The 16,115-nt window shown below is 47.5% G+C and overlaps 1 protein-coding gene across 7 annotated transcripts in view; it reads right to left on the bottom strand.

Annotated features, from left to right (window-relative positions):
- Positions 1 to 16,115, bottom strand: part of GPR107 (G protein-coupled receptor 107) — a 387,352-nt gene that overhangs the window by 265,917 nt on the left and 105,320 nt on the right. For all 7 annotated transcript variants that reach the window (XR_011268468.1, XR_011268470.1, XR_011268471.1 and 4 more), the window contains exons 4-5: positions 15,846 to 15,934; positions 15,017 to 15,135 (exon numbers count right to left, since the gene is read on the bottom strand). Coding sequence is in view for 1 of the 7 variants with exons in the window: in XM_069609259.1 (XP_069465360.1) it covers positions 15,017 to 15,135; positions 15,846 to 15,934 (208 nt within the window). In the remaining 6 variants the exon portion in view is untranslated. The remainder of the gene's footprint in view (positions 1 to 15,016; positions 15,136 to 15,845; positions 15,935 to 16,115) is intronic.

Raw genomic sequence — 16,115 nt, 5'->3', positions numbered from 1 at the left:
GCTCCATTACAAGATCCATCCAGAAAACATCAGTTTTGGAGCCACCTAAGCACCCACAAATGGCTGTGTAGACGAGCCGAGGTCTGGTCCCCAACGTCTCCAAATCCTGAGGAAATCGGTCTCTGGCGCCGAAGTTACGCTGCTCTGAATTTGGCCCAACTGGTGTTGGGAGCGCGATCCGGCTCGGAGTTCCAGGCAGAGGCAACGCGGAGCCGTGGACTCTGGCGAGGAGGAGGCCGAGTGTTGGCGGGGCCATTGTCAGCGGCCCGCGCCTGACTCGCGCCCACTCTGAGCAGCTGCGGACTGAGCTGTTCGGCCGTGAAGACGAGGAGACGTTGTGCCCCCCTCAGGTACGATACCCGCTACTCTTCTGTGGCCCCACACCCTGGAATTTGCGGCGGAGACGCCACTAGACACGGCGGTGACATCCTGTTACGCGGCTGCCTGTGGCAGGGAGCCGGCACGTGGGGCGCGGAGGAATTGGCCCCGAGTGATCCGACACTCCCGGTGGAAGGGAAGCCGGTCTCTGTGTTACGTGCAGGCCCACGCCCGCTAAGAAATTACATACATTTACGGAGGCCAAAGCCCACGGCTTCGTGAAGCAGCGGGAGGTGAAGGGCCCCTGTGCCAGTGAGGGGGGCCTGATGGAAACGCCCTACTCGCAGGCAACATTGCTCCTGATATTACATTGCACGCCCTACATCCGTGTAGTCTTCTGCGGAGTCCTTGCCTCCCGGTCCCCATCCAGAACTATGTTTGTCGTGGGTGCACATACGCAGGAGATTACACTACCTTTGGCGACTTCAGGCACGGTCGCCCTAGCGCATGAAGCCCTGTGCTGGTGGCCTGGCCGATCCCACGCGCTGGTGGACACCCAGTCATCTATATAGGCCCTCTTTGGCATAAACTGTGGCGCGCCCTGAGTTTTGACACCTAATTACGTGGGAGAAAATATCCATCGCTGGTGCCTAACATTGGGCCTTGGTGCCCTGGTACTGGGGTCCCTGCCGGAAAATCTACAGACGTCTTGGGAGCAAGGGGGGTGAGGCGGAGGACCCCTGTTGCCTCAGCTGCAAACTCTGTCGTCCTGATCCAGGTGGCTTCGCTGAATATCCACAAACAACGGGCCGGTGCTGGCACCATGGACGAGCCGCACAGGGTTGGGAAGGGAGGCAAGACGCCCAGTAACAAGAGGAAGGGTCCTATGGATGCATTTACCGGCAGCCAGGCGCCGGACGCCATAACTGAGGTGCACGCTGACGCTGATGAAACCCCACCTGCAGACTTTGAATGACGGGAGGACAAGCTGACCATGCTTGTGGAAAATGGATTCCGAGCAGTGAACATGAAACTGGACGAAATAGTGTCTACCATTGGTTCCCTGAAGGCAAGAGCATACGTGTCACTGATGCAGAAAATAGAATTAGTAACGAAGACGCTATCTCACAACATGGTCGTGACATCGCTCAGCTTAAGGAAGCCATGACTAAAATGCAACATAAATGCGAGGATCTTGAATCTAGATCAAGACGTAATAACATCCGTGTGGTCGGCGTGGCGGAGTCATTTGGGAAAGGCCAAATGGAGAAACAACTTGAACAACTGCTTAAAACACTATTCGGTCCCGAGTCATTCTCCGAACATTTCTTGGTGGAGAGAGCCCACCGTACTCTTGCCCCGGCCCCCAAACCAGGTGCTCCCCCTCGCACAATAATTGCACGGCTGCTTAACTATAGAGATAGGGACACAATCCTGCGGCTGGCCAGGGAGGCTGGTACGCTTCAACACGAGGAATGCCGAATACATATATATATATATATATATCCATACTTTTCTGCCGGGGTCCAGGCGAGCAGGCGATCATATGAACCAGTCAAGAGACTCCTTAGAGACCGCCAGATTCCATATGCTCTGATGTTCCCAGCAAAGATGAGGATCCAACGTGTGGGTAGGGCGCATTTTTTCGAATCCCCGACTGAGGCCACACAGTATATAGAGACTTCCATACCTCTCCCCCCGAGGGGGGGGCAGGCCGGCACAGAATAGACCAAGACCCGAGGACTAGGGATTTCCGGCGACCGGATTGGTCTGTATCCTTATGTAGTATCCACTGCAGCCTTATGGGTCCTACAAGCAGGGCGGCTCCATTCCATGCGACTATTGAAGACTGGAGCCAATCAGGCGGCCATGTGAGGCAACATGGCTACCCCGGGAATGTTCCACGATTGTTTTTGGGTACATCGTCAAGTTGGGGGTGATGATGAGGGTGGGGGTGGAGGTAAGAGGGGTTGGAAATGGGTGTTCTTGGTGTGGAAATTTGGACCACCTGAAGGGGTTTCATTCGAATACAAGGTTGGCTTCGGCCGGAAGTTTGGTCAATGCCAAAACAAGCTCGACCACGGTTATTGAGTGGGTCAATATTCCGCAGTTGATGAGGGCGGTGGGTGGGACAAAGTTGGGGCAGATGATGTGGGTTCCTGGTGTCAGATCGGGATGGTTTTGGGAGTTTCTGTTTAAAGGAGTTTGATTGTTAAAATCAGAGAGCAGTTGCATGGCAGACTGGCCGCATCACTTGCGACAGGGGCGAGGCTACGGACAGATTATTTTTACAACATGCGGGTATGGCACAGGCTGATAGGGGCTTAGAAGTCAAGCTACTCTCCTGGAATATTCGCGGGCTTAACAACCCGGTGAAGGCGAGGAGGGTGGCAGCATATGTTACACGCCACGATCCTCATTCTTTTCATTCAAGAGACGCACGCACTGGGTAATGTCAATTCTGTATTCCTGCCAAGATGGGGCCCCCAGAGATACTACACGGAATACTCAGTCTAGGGGAGTGTTAACCCTCATACACCCCAAGCTGTGCTTTAAATACCACTCCAGTAAAATAGATCCGCTTGACAGATATGCACTAGTCTGGGGGGAGTTGGCGGGATACCAATTAATACTTGTGGGCCAAATGTGGACGATCCACAGTTCTATTGTACGATACTTGATATGCTTACTATGTCAGGGGAAGCACTGATAATCTGGGGCGGCGATCTCAATACTATTTTGGACCAGTCCCTTGATCGGTCCTCTACTGCCCCCGGGGCCCCTTCCAGAGCCGCATTGGTTGTGCGGCAGTTGATGGAACAGATGGATGTGGTAGACGCTTGGCACACACTGCACCCTACGGAGAGGAAATTCACCTTTTACTCTTCTGTCCATGATTCCCATTCACGTATCGATTACTGGTTCATTAGCTGACCCCTGGCCAGCATGTTCACCAGTTGTGAAATATACCCCCGCACCCTCTCTGACCACTCCCAAGTAACACTTGGCATTCAGCTGGGTGATGCCCCTCCTCCAGTTAGACGGTGGAGAATGCCCCCTGCCATACGCAGGGACACTACTATTTGCAAAGCCCTCCATACTGAGATCACGGAATTTATTGAAATAAATGAGGGATCGGTAACCACTTATGCTACTCTCTGGGAGGCATTCAAGGTCTGGATCCGGGGTACTATCCTGGGCAAGTCCACGGGTATGCTTAAAGCTGTAAAGTGGGAGCTGGGCGCAGTCGAACTAAAATAGGCCTGTTACAAACTGAATATAGCGCCACACAGGACAAGGCAACACTATCGCAAATGCATGTCTCGTTGAAGGAATTCAACGCGTTAGTCAGCAGGGAAGTCTTATACATGGCTGCGCCTGCCAAGGCCCGTAGATATGGGGAGAGTAATAAGGCTGGGAAATTCTTAGCCACCATGCCTAAAACAGATAGACATCGGAGCCCAATCCCTGGTATTTTGACACCCACTGGGGCTTTGGTTAATAAGGAGCAGGATATTAATTCCACCTTCGCTGAGTTTTATTCCTCCCTTTTTTCCAATCAGGACATCAAAAGTAAAGAAGACACGTTCCGGTAATTGGATAGCCTAGACCTCCCTACACTGACCACTGAGACCCGTAACATACTGGATCAGCCCATCACTATTGAAGAAATCGTAGAGGCCATTAAATCTCTGTCAGGGAGCCGTGCCCCCGGCTCGGATGGACTTAGCACGGAACTATATAAGGAATTTAGGACTGAACTAGCCCCACTACTGTTAAAGGTGTGGGAGGAGGCGATGGATCAAGGAAACCTTCCAGAATCGATGCGCGAAGCTATTATTACTGTCCTCCTGAAACCCCGTAGACCTGTACATGACATGGGTTCGTATAGACCGCTCTCCTTGATGAATACCGATGCGAAAATTTTCGCCAAGGTGTTAGCCACCAGGCTCCTGCCGTACATGTCGATCCAGACCAGGTGGGCTTTATACCAACTAGATCTACAGCTCTTAACCGGAGGCGCTTGTTTAATGTTATGGCACACATTGATCCCACAACAAAGGCTGCCGTGGTGGCCCTTGATGCCGAGAAGGCCTTCGATTCCGTGTCCTGGTCTTATCTCTTCCTGGTGCTTGAACGATTTGGCTTTGGCCGATACTTCATCAAATGCATACAGCTACTATATACTCACCCGACTGCTAAGGTTCTGACCAACGCCACTTTGTCCACCTCGTTTAGGCTCTACAGAGGTACCAGGCAGGGCTGTCCCTTTTCACCTATACTTTTCGCACTTACTATCGAGCCGATGGCGGAACATATACGCCAGAACCACACAGAGGGATTAGGATGACCGGCCCCCCCCAGATCATTTCACTAAATGCCGACGATACCCTGCTATATGTCCGCAACCCAGTAGAGAACGTACAGCACATAATGTCGGACATACATGAGTTCTCGGAATATTCAGGGTACAGAATCAATGTTCCCAAGTCCAAAATATTTCCCCTTACAGATTGTACGGGTAACATCGCTGCAATTGCTGGGCTTAGGCCCACCCCGACTCAAGTACGTTACTTGGGTATTATGGTGGCCAGGGACAAACAATTGTTATATACACAGAACCATGGTGAACTGTTACTGAGTTTGACGACCAAGTTCCAAACGTGGGCTAGCCTTCCCTTGTCCTTGTATGGTAGAGTGGCTATTCTCAAAATGGTAGTCTTACCCAAACTCTTATATTATTTTAACAACATTCCGATATGGCCCGGCAAGTCCTTTTTCATGAAACTCAAGTCGCTCGCCTCCAATTTCGTTTGGAATGTGAAGACGGCCAGATTGGCGTGGGATAACATGGTGGAACCATTCTCACGGGGTGGCATTGCTGCGCCAGATTTTGAACTATATTATCTGGCTGCACAGGCTCAATTTGTTAAACACTGGTTTGACCCTGATGACATCTCCCCACATCCCCATGGAGAAACATGCTGATCGCCCCAATGACATCAGATCACTTCTTCTTAACCCTGTCTATGGAGACACATGCCCGTTTGACCCGGTATATACAACCATACGCACCTGGGCCAAGATATATAAAAGATTAGGCCTTGAGACCCCCTATGACCCGGAGGTCCCCCTGTGGAACTTCGAGTATATCCCCAACATTTGATAAAGCCATTCAACAATCCTGGGATCCTAACAAGTTATTCACACTAAGGGACATGTTCCCAAATGGCACATTCTGTGAACTCACTGACTTCATCGGGATGGTGGGAGGAGGCCCACTTAAACGCTTTCAATATCATCGTATGAAAACTGCTTTTGCGGCTAGATGGCCATCTTTCCCGTTGGAACCCCAGGTACATGAATGTATTAGAGCAGTAGTATCCCCCAATAGTCACAATAAAGGGGTCTCGTTGGTATACTCACTAGTACAAACCCACTCCCCGTCACATAATACGATAAGAGACCTGGGAGCGGGATACGGGCACTCAGATTGATGATACGGTGGTCACGCTTCTTTCAACTCACCAGATCCGTCTCTATGAACGCGGGGCTACGGCTGATCCAGTTTAAAGTTCTGAATCAGCTCCACTATGCCCCCGCCAGACTGGCCAAATTTGTTCAGAGTTGCACGGGAGCCTGCCCCAAGTGCAATGCACCAAACGCTAGCCCCTACCACATGTACTGGTCATGCCCTTTGATTATGGAATTCTGGCGGGAGGTGGCAGAACTCCTCGAAGACATAACGTCGATTCCGGCGACCCTGTCCCCCTTAAAGTACTTGCTTGGTGACATTGGTAAGGTGAAAGAAACTATGAGGCGTTTATTTAATATTTCATGTGTTGTCACCAAGCGCTGTATCCTTAAATCATGGAAGTCTACAACTGCACCATCCAGAGCCAATTTCTTAAAAGACATGTTTGGTAAACGACGATGAAGTACTTTGTTTTATCGGTCCCGACACAGTGTCGGCCCAAAGACATTTGGTCACTGTTGCGTATTTATTTGTGTTCCCAGATACCGGACGAGGATGCTACGCCTCTCCCTTCGCCATGATGTGGGATGTTGTGTTTTTCTTGCTACTCTGTATATATGTGCCAATACTGTACATGCCTCAATACCTTGTCAAATTCTTTCTTTAGTGGACGGTCTGAATGCTAACCTGCTCTCTTAATAAAATAAATGTTTAAAAAAAATGTAAAAAACACATCTTCATATAGAACACCGCAACAGTTGGTCCTTCTCACAAAAGCCAAACAACTGCTTGCTGGGAGGCTCTCCTAAAAATGAACCCCAAGCCATTGAATGCTGCTGATGTGCTTCTGTGATGAAAAGAAAAAAAAAACATGAAATGCCCATGCTGCTGCAACTGCGCTGCCTCTATTAAAGCGGATTAAGACCGAGGAAAATGAAGCAGAAATGCAGCCCTTTTTTAAGACAATTTTCATTTTACACAATACTGTGTCCTAAAGCAAAGTGAAAAGCATGTTCATGATTCAAGATGTTTTAATAACACTAACCTACAAAATGAGGGCAGTTTAACAAAGTGAACAAAAAACACATTTCCTTTTATATTACTCAAAGTATTATCTTGATATGATCATTAACAGAGGAGAATGTTAACAAAAATTAAATAGACCAGGACTCAAAAAAAAAAATGTGAACAGTGTACTTGCATGTACTTCCAGGTGCGCTGCACTCTGGGTAAAAGTACTGGTGAGGGGAGCTGTTGGGAGGCGAGGTTAAACTAGCACACCAATCGCTGATTCTGAGGATCAAAGGAAAGAGCGAATCAGCTTTTAGATTACACAATGGGAGAAAGTTTGTATTCAAATCAATTGGCTATGGCAAACGCTTAAGGCAAGGACTAGGCACTTGTGGCTGCAATCAAAAGAGTCAGTATAAAAGTACCTAGGTCAGGCAACAACTGTGTGTCACAGAAAGACGTCCTCTTCGAGTGCGGGCAGCCGCTGCTTGAATAAGAGTTCAAAGTGAAGTTCAAAGTAAAGCACGTCGAAAAACCTCTCGCTGCGAAAGCGGCTCCCGAAAACTGCTGCTTCCAGTGAACAGTGTACTTGCATGTACTTCCAGGTGCGCCGATAATTAATTTTATAATACATATAAAGGCTTGAAACAAGGGTGTCTCCTGGCCTCCACCCTGTTTAATTACTTCATAGCAGATGTAGTGGAGGAATTTAGAAAGGCGGTATCAAGTGCACCACGACTTGGAGTACAGGCAATACCTTGGATGTTTTATGCCGATGATCTGGTTCTGCTGGCTAAAACTCCAAGAGGATTACAAACTTTACTTGATCAACTGGGGAAATATGTGGAAGTCAAAAATCTGATCATAAATGTCTCCAAAACAAAGACAATGAAGATTGTACCCAACAACCGAACCAGAGCACCTTGTTTCACGTGGTCACTAATGTCTCAATCTTTAGAAGATGTAACTCAGTATAATTACCTGGGGATGAATGTTAATACATCCATTGCCGATACTCCATATTTAGAAGAACTTAGAAAGAAAAATCAGAACTGCTACCTTCCAAGCTTCTATTATAAATCAAAAATATGGTACTTTCTCACAACCGATAATTGTTTTACTGTCAAAAGGTGGTCCCTACGGTACTATATGGTGCAGAGACTAGAGCGTGGAGAAACGAGATGGCTTGGACAAGCTTGGAAGGCCTATTTTGGAAAAATATATTGCATGTACCCAACACAGTGCCAATGTGCTTACTAAGATATGAACTGGGCTTATCCTCGTTATACAGCATGTACATGTGGAGATTATGTAGTCTTTATCATAAATGCATCATGGAGCAACAACAAAGCTCTCTACTACATGTACTGTCTATGTATATAAAGACCAGCGAACACAAGGTCATGAGTATGTGGCGTCAATGTGTAAAACATTTCCTCCAAATTGCGGAAGTCTCTGAGGAACTGTTAGTAATAAACCCTGAGCGAGCCAAAGAAAAAGTCATGATGTGGGATTGGATCTATACTTACGAGCAATGCCAAAACACAACATGCAAAAGTCCACAAAATAATCATGGAAAAAGTAAGGACTCCGGAAAATTATTTGCTAAAATTTCCTGGCGTTAAAGCTAGAGACTCATTTCTAAGGTTCAGAATGTACCTATGGCATACAAGAAGTGTTCTAGCTAAATGGAACATCATTATGAAAAAGAACGATTTCTGCCATTGCTGTAAAGACCCTAGAATTTCGGAAACTTTAGCTCATCTAATTGCAGAAGGGCCTATGCTACTGCACAAAAGAATGGAGTATTTCAGAAGACACTTTGAAACATATGTCCCCTTAACGGTTGAACGCTTCTGGCTGCAAATTTATAATACTCAAATAACAAGAATAGCAGTGGTGAATTACCCAAGAACTTTGAAATTAAAGTAAGACATTAGGGAGAAACCTAAATTGTTTCAGCAAGCGCTAAAGAGAAAATATGGGGAAATTGAATTGAATGTAATAACTTATTCTTACCAATATTGAGATAATTAAATGTCCTATTAAGATAAATTGTATTAAGTGTTAAAAGTTCTGGGAGCACACATCTTTAAGAACCTTCAGATTGACAATTGTCACACCAATCACTGCTGATCTGCAGATGAAAGGGCTGCACGTTACGAACCAGTGCAGAAAACAAAAGGGTCAATTAAAAGTATTGGCCAGGCCATCAAGAGGCCCTGCAGAGAATACACCTTTGCCTACAAAAGAAAGTCGCTTTCTTTGATTACAGGCCTGACTGACAGCATGTGAACAAATGCTTTTCCATTTTTTATGGCTTGAAAACAAATAGACAGAAAATCAATTTCCATCTGCATTTATGCGTTTAAATTAGTAAAAACGGCAAACCGGAAGCCCTAGTTAAAAGTAACTGGCTGAACTATTCCATCATCGTTCGCGCTCGTGAAACCTCCATTGTGCAGGATGTGCCTCCCACCTGGAGCTCCAGATAGCAGCAGAAAATCACTCTGCAACCCCACATTGAGGGTTGTGACTGAAAGAGACAAAGAACCTTAACCAGATGGTAAATGCCTCCTTACACATGGGCCAGACCGGCAGCTCATGCTTCAAGGAACCGGTATAACTGGTACAGGCGTTAATAGTCCATCTGTGATAGGCTTAAAGAGGATTACTGAGTTCCTCCAACATCCACAGGTAGGTTATTCTGTTGCAGTACATGGCTACTGTGGTTGGTCAGAAGGAGGAGGTCGACCAGAACAACCTTGTTATGGGTTTCCCTAACCAACAACTAACTAGTGTGCTTGCGGTCAGTATTGCAGTCCAAAGTTAAGTCTGTCCTTTTTCCAAAACTTCGCTATGTTGACCCCTACCACCATTATCAAAACAAAGTCCAGGAGAATAACCTTCTCCTGGGTTGGCTTTCTTGGCCCTATTATTTAATATAGGATCTTCAGAAAGTTCTTGGCTATCCCAGTTAAATTTAGGGGACTTTCCCAACTTCCCGTCTTCCCCAGAGTTTGCCAGACTCTGACTGGCGTTCCTTGTGGTGAATCAGTTTCTTTCTCCAATGTCCAACTTCTTTTGAGAATTGTAACCAATCTTATTGTCACAGTTATTACTTTGTTTTCCACTGGGACGATTAGGGAGGTTCCAGAAAGAATTTTCACTCTTCTGGTTGTATACCTTTTCACTAGGACGAGTATGATGAGACAAGTAATGATTCTCACTCTCGTGTCACTTGACCTCTCACTGGTAAGAGTATGCAACTCGTTATATTCGTTTCTATTTATGCAATTAGTCGGACACATCTCTTGCACGTAGGAGGATGAATATCTCAATTGTTATCTGTTTCTCTCCCTTTTACTCTGCCACGTAGTGTGACTACCTCTCTGCCCGGGTGTACCGCCCTGCCAGTTACTTGCCTGGTAAGGGGGCAGCTTCACCAGGGTAGCGTCTTCCTCCTCTTGCGAGCCTGTTGTCGGGACAGCTCTCGCACTCTGTTCCTTCTCGTTCTCCCACATGTTCCGACGTGCTCCCCGGTAAGCGGCATCAGCTCTAGTTGTGGTTTCCTCCCTCGCCCAGTCTCGGCCGCCACTTAGTTACAATTAGAATTGTTCTTTTATAATGGGCTTAATACCGGAGACCTAAGTGCGATACCGGGATTCAAACCTGTTTTGCTATGAGTTGTCTTGCTTCCAAGACAAAAACGTTGCCCCCAAGCTATCCTCCTTGGACTGGATTCCGTTTTGAAGACTCGCTAGCCTGCCCTTCGAACAGTGCAACTCGGACACCTGTCCTCTGCAGTTCTTCCCCAGCTTGGGCATCAGCGTTTCCCAGTATTCACCAGCGTACCTCACATAGCTTGTTTGAAGCTACCAGGTTTCTCTCTCCGTTCCTTCAGCTATTTCTGTTATGATGTGAGCCTCATAGTCCTTTCTCGCTGTTGCTGGAGCGCTCTGCATCACTCGAACACTCTTAGCAGCAGAATCCTTTCTCACTATTGTTGGAGTGTTCTGCATCACTCTTCACAGTATCTGATGCTTTAGTGTTCCGTATTCCTTGAGCACTCTTCACAGTATTAGAAGTTTCTTCATATTGAGCTACGGATTCTATAGCACAGTAGCAGACAGTAGCTCGATCCTCGTGGTCTTTCTGAAACTTGATGGTTACTGGTAGTTTATGAGCAAGTAACTCAGGGGCTTCCTCTGTGGAACAGGGGTCCTTGTCCTTAAAGGGAGGGAGGTAAGGCAGGAGGGGAGGTAGTGTCTCCTGGTGAGGTCCCGCTTGCCTCTACACCTAGGGAGGATATCACATAGCGGCCACAGCTCGCTAGCCTCACAGGGAAAGATTCCCCCCTGGGCATAAGTGACAAGACTGCCTCCCACAATTCGTCACGCTACCTAGGTTTTACAGGAACAAAACATGCAGCAGATACAAATAATCAACCAAACATGACAAGATACGATACATTTTAAAAAAAATATTTTAAACGATCAACAGACGGAACTAGGGCGAGAACAGTAGCAGAACCAGGGATGAGGCAGAAAAGACTAACGGCAAAGGGCCATAGAGACAGGGGCAGAAGGAGGATTTGAGAGAAGACACTGGGCCACAAAGCTTTGGGAGAAAGATGACAAAATTAAAATGATAGTGAGCTGAAGGGCCATGGACCACAGGAGGGTCATGAGACAGCAGGAGCCAGAGGAGAGGGAGAATAGTGGGGCCGAGAGGTGGGACAGGGCACAAGACGGGTAAGGGTGATGTTAGTGGCATGTGAGGAGCCAAAGCACAAGACACAAAAAGCAGAGGAAAGCACTGGTAGAATGTGCACAGACACCACTGGAGTGAAAGATGGCTGTAAGCATCACTGCATGATCCAGCACAAATAAGAATGCTGTGGCCGGGTGCACCAATGGGATCAGCAGAAAAAGGACAGCCATCAGTGTTAAAATGGAAAGTTTGAAAGACTAGTTTAAAACAAAAAGGTTGGAAACCAAAATGTAGAAAACACTGAAAGAATGAACCCTCCAGTAAAAACAGTTAGGAGGAAAAGGGCATGTGGCTACAGGGTTATGAGGGCAGAGGCAGTCTGGAGGGATGCCTATTGTGATTAATCCTGTAGAGTTGTCACTGACCCGTTCTAATACCAGACTGTCTGGCCGCAATTCAGGAATGGCGCGCCGCCAATGATCTCCGACTAATGCAAGACAGACAGATCCTCCACATCAGAATACCAGCTCGCTCCTTTCCACTCTGACACCTCCTGCTCCTACCTGTGAGGCTAAGAACACTGGGGTCATCTTCGACTCCACTCTCTCATATCTCTGATGTCTCCAAGAAGTCAAACTATCAGCTGCACCTCCTCAGAGGTATTCTTCATTTCCTCACTTTCCCCAGAAGCTCACTGTCTCCAGAGCTCTGGTTCTCTCTAGGCTGGACTATTGCAACAGCCTCTTTCTAAATCTTCCTTCCTCTACAACGTATCCAGAACAGGACTGCAAAACTGGTCCTTGGCCTCAAGCACAGGGATCGTATCTCTCCACTGGCTCCCCATGGTGGTAAGTATCAAGATCCTTTGTATCATCCAAAAGGCTTTCTGGGGCCTGGGACCACACTACCGCCAACTCTCTCTTCCTAAACTTCTCCCTTCTCAAGCTCTCCGCTCATCCACCTCCAACTCGGAGGTCAGTCGCTTTTCCAAGTAGAGTTGGGGGGGGCAGATCTTTTTCTTTGGCTGGGGCCTCCCTCTGGAACAGCCTCCCTGCCACTCAAACTTGAGCAGAACCACCTCCAGTTCCGGAAGCAACTGAAGACCTTCCTTTTCGCTTCAGCTGGGGATGTCCGACTGCTCCATGGACTGGTCACCTGGCTACCCTCTGAACTTGGAGCCAGGCTCCTGCATGGCCAGTTGCCCTTTGCACTGCCTCCTGGATCCCCCCCCCCATCACTTGTAGTCTGTATCTGCAACCCTACAGTCCCCTTGCTCTGCACTTATGAGCCACCAGCTGGCTGCACTTGAGTTAACTGCATTTCTCCCCTTCCTCTTCCCTGCACTTAAGCAATCTGAAGGACAAGGCCTAGTAAGATGGTTGTTTTGCCCTCCCTCCGCCCCCCCCCCCAGTCTTGTTGCGCCTAGAAACACTTGTGTACAGGCACGTTATAAATGCCATATATCTCCTGGTGACCATCTCCTCTCACATGGTCTAAGGATGGCAGCTGCTACCTGATTCGGACCCTGGGGGTGGCATTAGGAGGGAGGATCATGTAGGAGGGGATAACTATCGAGAGGAAGGGATGACTCCACTAGGGACGGATGTCTTCCCCACACACCCCCTGCCACCCTTTTTGAAGAAAACCCTATGACACCTAGGATCCTGATGGCATACTGTCATCCTGAACAGAATACCATTTCCACCTTACATGTACATAACACACACACACACACACACCACCTCCTGTCTCTGATGGATTTGTGCTAACGAAAAATTCCAAACAAAACCTCAGAAGTCCTATAAATTCTATGGACTCCAACTCCCATAAAGTCTCAACTACTGAGACGAGAAAGATGAATGAGTTAATATGGATCAAAACAAACCCTAAACTAAATATGCAGGCTAGTGGTTGCGATGAGACCCAACTACGCGAGAGATTTAAAAATGGTGTCCACATTTGCAATAGGGAGAGAAGCCGAAGGACGAAACAGAACCACGGGAGAAATCAGAAGCACGGGAATGGACCATGCTAATGAGAATAGGTGTTCTCGAACTGCCGCTTGCAGGCAGTCCTTACAGGAGTGGCGTGAGGCCACAGAAGACACATTGCAGGCACCTGGACAGCACAGCTGGGGAACAAATTGCAAACAACCAAGCTACCGACAGCATGGTCGAGTCCAAAAGCAGCAGGCTTACCGGCAGATGAACACAGACCAGATACAGAGCTGAGAAGAGGTCTGCAGAGCGGAGAACGCCATCCTGGGATGAAAGCTTCACCGGAACAACATAGCACAAGTCGGCGGCACTGGCGAGTCTACCCAGAAATGTTGGGGACCCCAGAGCATTCCGACAGGCATATGAACCATTAAGAACTTATATTGAATACCGACCAAGTAGAAAACAGACAGGATTTGCACAAATCCTCATGTATGAGATGTCGATATGGGGAAGATTGGATCAAGTATTGCCACAAGCCAATGAATACTAATGAAGGAGTTAAGCGAAAACTTGAGCAAATCTCCATATATTAATGTGGGGAAAGTTGGAACCATTAATACCATAAGACAAAAAAGTATAGACAGTAAAGAAATACATCTGTGCTACACTGAAAACATTTTTAAAAAAGCACCCCTGGTGAAAGAAGCACATCAGGCAGTAAGCATTTGGGGAGATACCAGCTGGCAGGAGAGTATACCAGGGGATCTGCAGACCTCGGGAAGGGATTCCTGGCAGGGGAGTATACCAGGTAATCCATTTGAAATACACAGAGGACAGACATTGTGGAAAAGGAATCCTGGCAGGGGAGTACACCAGGAGGTTCTCCATAAGAAGTTATTTGTTTTAAAAGACATTTCTGCTATCCTCGAGAAGTGGTTATTTGAAACACACGTAGCATCCTACACAAAGCACCCAGGGGAAGGGTACACCGCCCCTCTCTGGTTCCAAGGATTACTTTTTTGAAGTTAGCCATTTTTTTTTAACACGTTTTGCCAAATTTACATCAGAGACACTTTCCTTGCACCTTGTTAATTTTTAGTATGAGGGTCAGATTAAGGTTATGATCTTTAGTTGTAGTTTCCTAGGTAGGGAAACGCTTTAGGATAGGGACAGAGGTCTTCATCACAACCTTTTATATGAATAAAGATGTCCGATGTTGGAAACACTGGCACTTGGTTGACCACTTCGCATTTATGACCCCTCACACTACGCACTTTAAAATTAAGAGAAAAACGTTTTAAAATGCAGTTTCAGGTAAAAGGGAAAATAGTGGATGCCGAGAGTGAAGCAGAAGGAAAAGCCCTTTAAACAAACATTTGAAAATTATTTTGTTATTACATTTTTTTAAGCTTACATTTTTTAAACGGATTGCAGAGCAATGATTTTCAAACGTTGGTGCGGCGACCTGAACACCTACACTGGAAAGGCTGATGGATAGAATGATAGAAATCCCCCCCCCCCCCACAGGGCTGCAGGAGGTACAGTCATTGGTTATTACCGGGCGTCGCTTGCGGCTTTGCAGTGCTTGTTGCTACGGCAGTGTCTTTATCCTCAGCCGCCTTGGAAGTGATCTCGGGCCACTTAAAGGTCTTCTCCGGGGACTTGGTGATTCTCACGCTGCAAAGAAACAAGACTCGTGTCAGAAGCGCTGCAGGGAATGAGCTAGAGTCACATTGCACCTCTGGGGAGGCAGCGCTGCGTCTGGAAAACCCTGGCTGTGCCGTGAAGGCGCTCTCAAGACCAAGACCAAGAGACCCTGGTCACCCAACAAGCAAACGATGCTCTGCGCCCGCTTGTACAAGGTCGCACAGGAAAGGTGCAGTGTGCTACTAAAATGCGCTGCACTGAGAGGGCTCGCCTGCCAAGAGCTCTGTAGTGAGGGGCCCACAGAGCAGGACATTTCGGCGCGACATGTTCGGCGCAATTCTAGTTCTTTTAACATTACAATATGAACACAATAAAAAAAATTAAAATACATTCAGGCCGTCTCGAACCCTGGCCTATAGTGCTGCGTGGCTGCAAAGTTTACCACAAGGCCATACAGATCGCATTGATTTGGATGCACCAGTTACATATATTAAGCGTCATAAGCTCAACTTGCTCTTCATGATCCATGTTAATATAAGTAACTCGCGGCCCTGCAGCCAAGTGTTCGAGACAGCATTCATTCTTTTAATTAAAAATAATGCACTTCCGCGCCTAAACATGCTGGGCCAAAATATCCCTGCAGAGGACTGGTCGCGCCAAACCGGCCTTTGCCAAAATGGGGTGTAGCGAGGGGGCGATGTTCCAGAAAGCGGCGAGGCGCTGGAGGAAGTGTCACTCACAGGCTGCTGTTGAAGTCCAGTCTCAGGAGAGCGACAGACAGGTCCTTCTGGGGAGCCTTCTTTAGGAAGCAGTACTCCTCCTCTTCATTCTTTGGATAAAAGGAAAGTGGGGTGAGCAGGGCAAGCACAGCAGCGTCACACAATGCCAGAGGTACTCTGGCACTCGCTCACCCAGAAACGCAAGACCCAGCTAGAAGAACAAGTTACTTCTTACCTTGTAACGTTCTTTCAACGGGATGTTCCTCCGACGTATTCCTTATCTTTGATAAT

Source organism: Ambystoma mexicanum, chromosome 8 (genome assembly GCF_040938575.1).
Source record: "Ambystoma mexicanum isolate Mex_15411 chromosome 8, UKY_AmexF1_1, whole genome shotgun sequence".
In the NCBI taxonomy this organism is placed as follows: domain Eukaryota; kingdom Metazoa; phylum Chordata; class Amphibia; order Caudata; family Ambystomatidae; genus Ambystoma; species Ambystoma mexicanum.
Note: the sequence above shows the minus strand (reverse complement) of the source record. Positions and strands in the feature narration are given on the sequence as shown.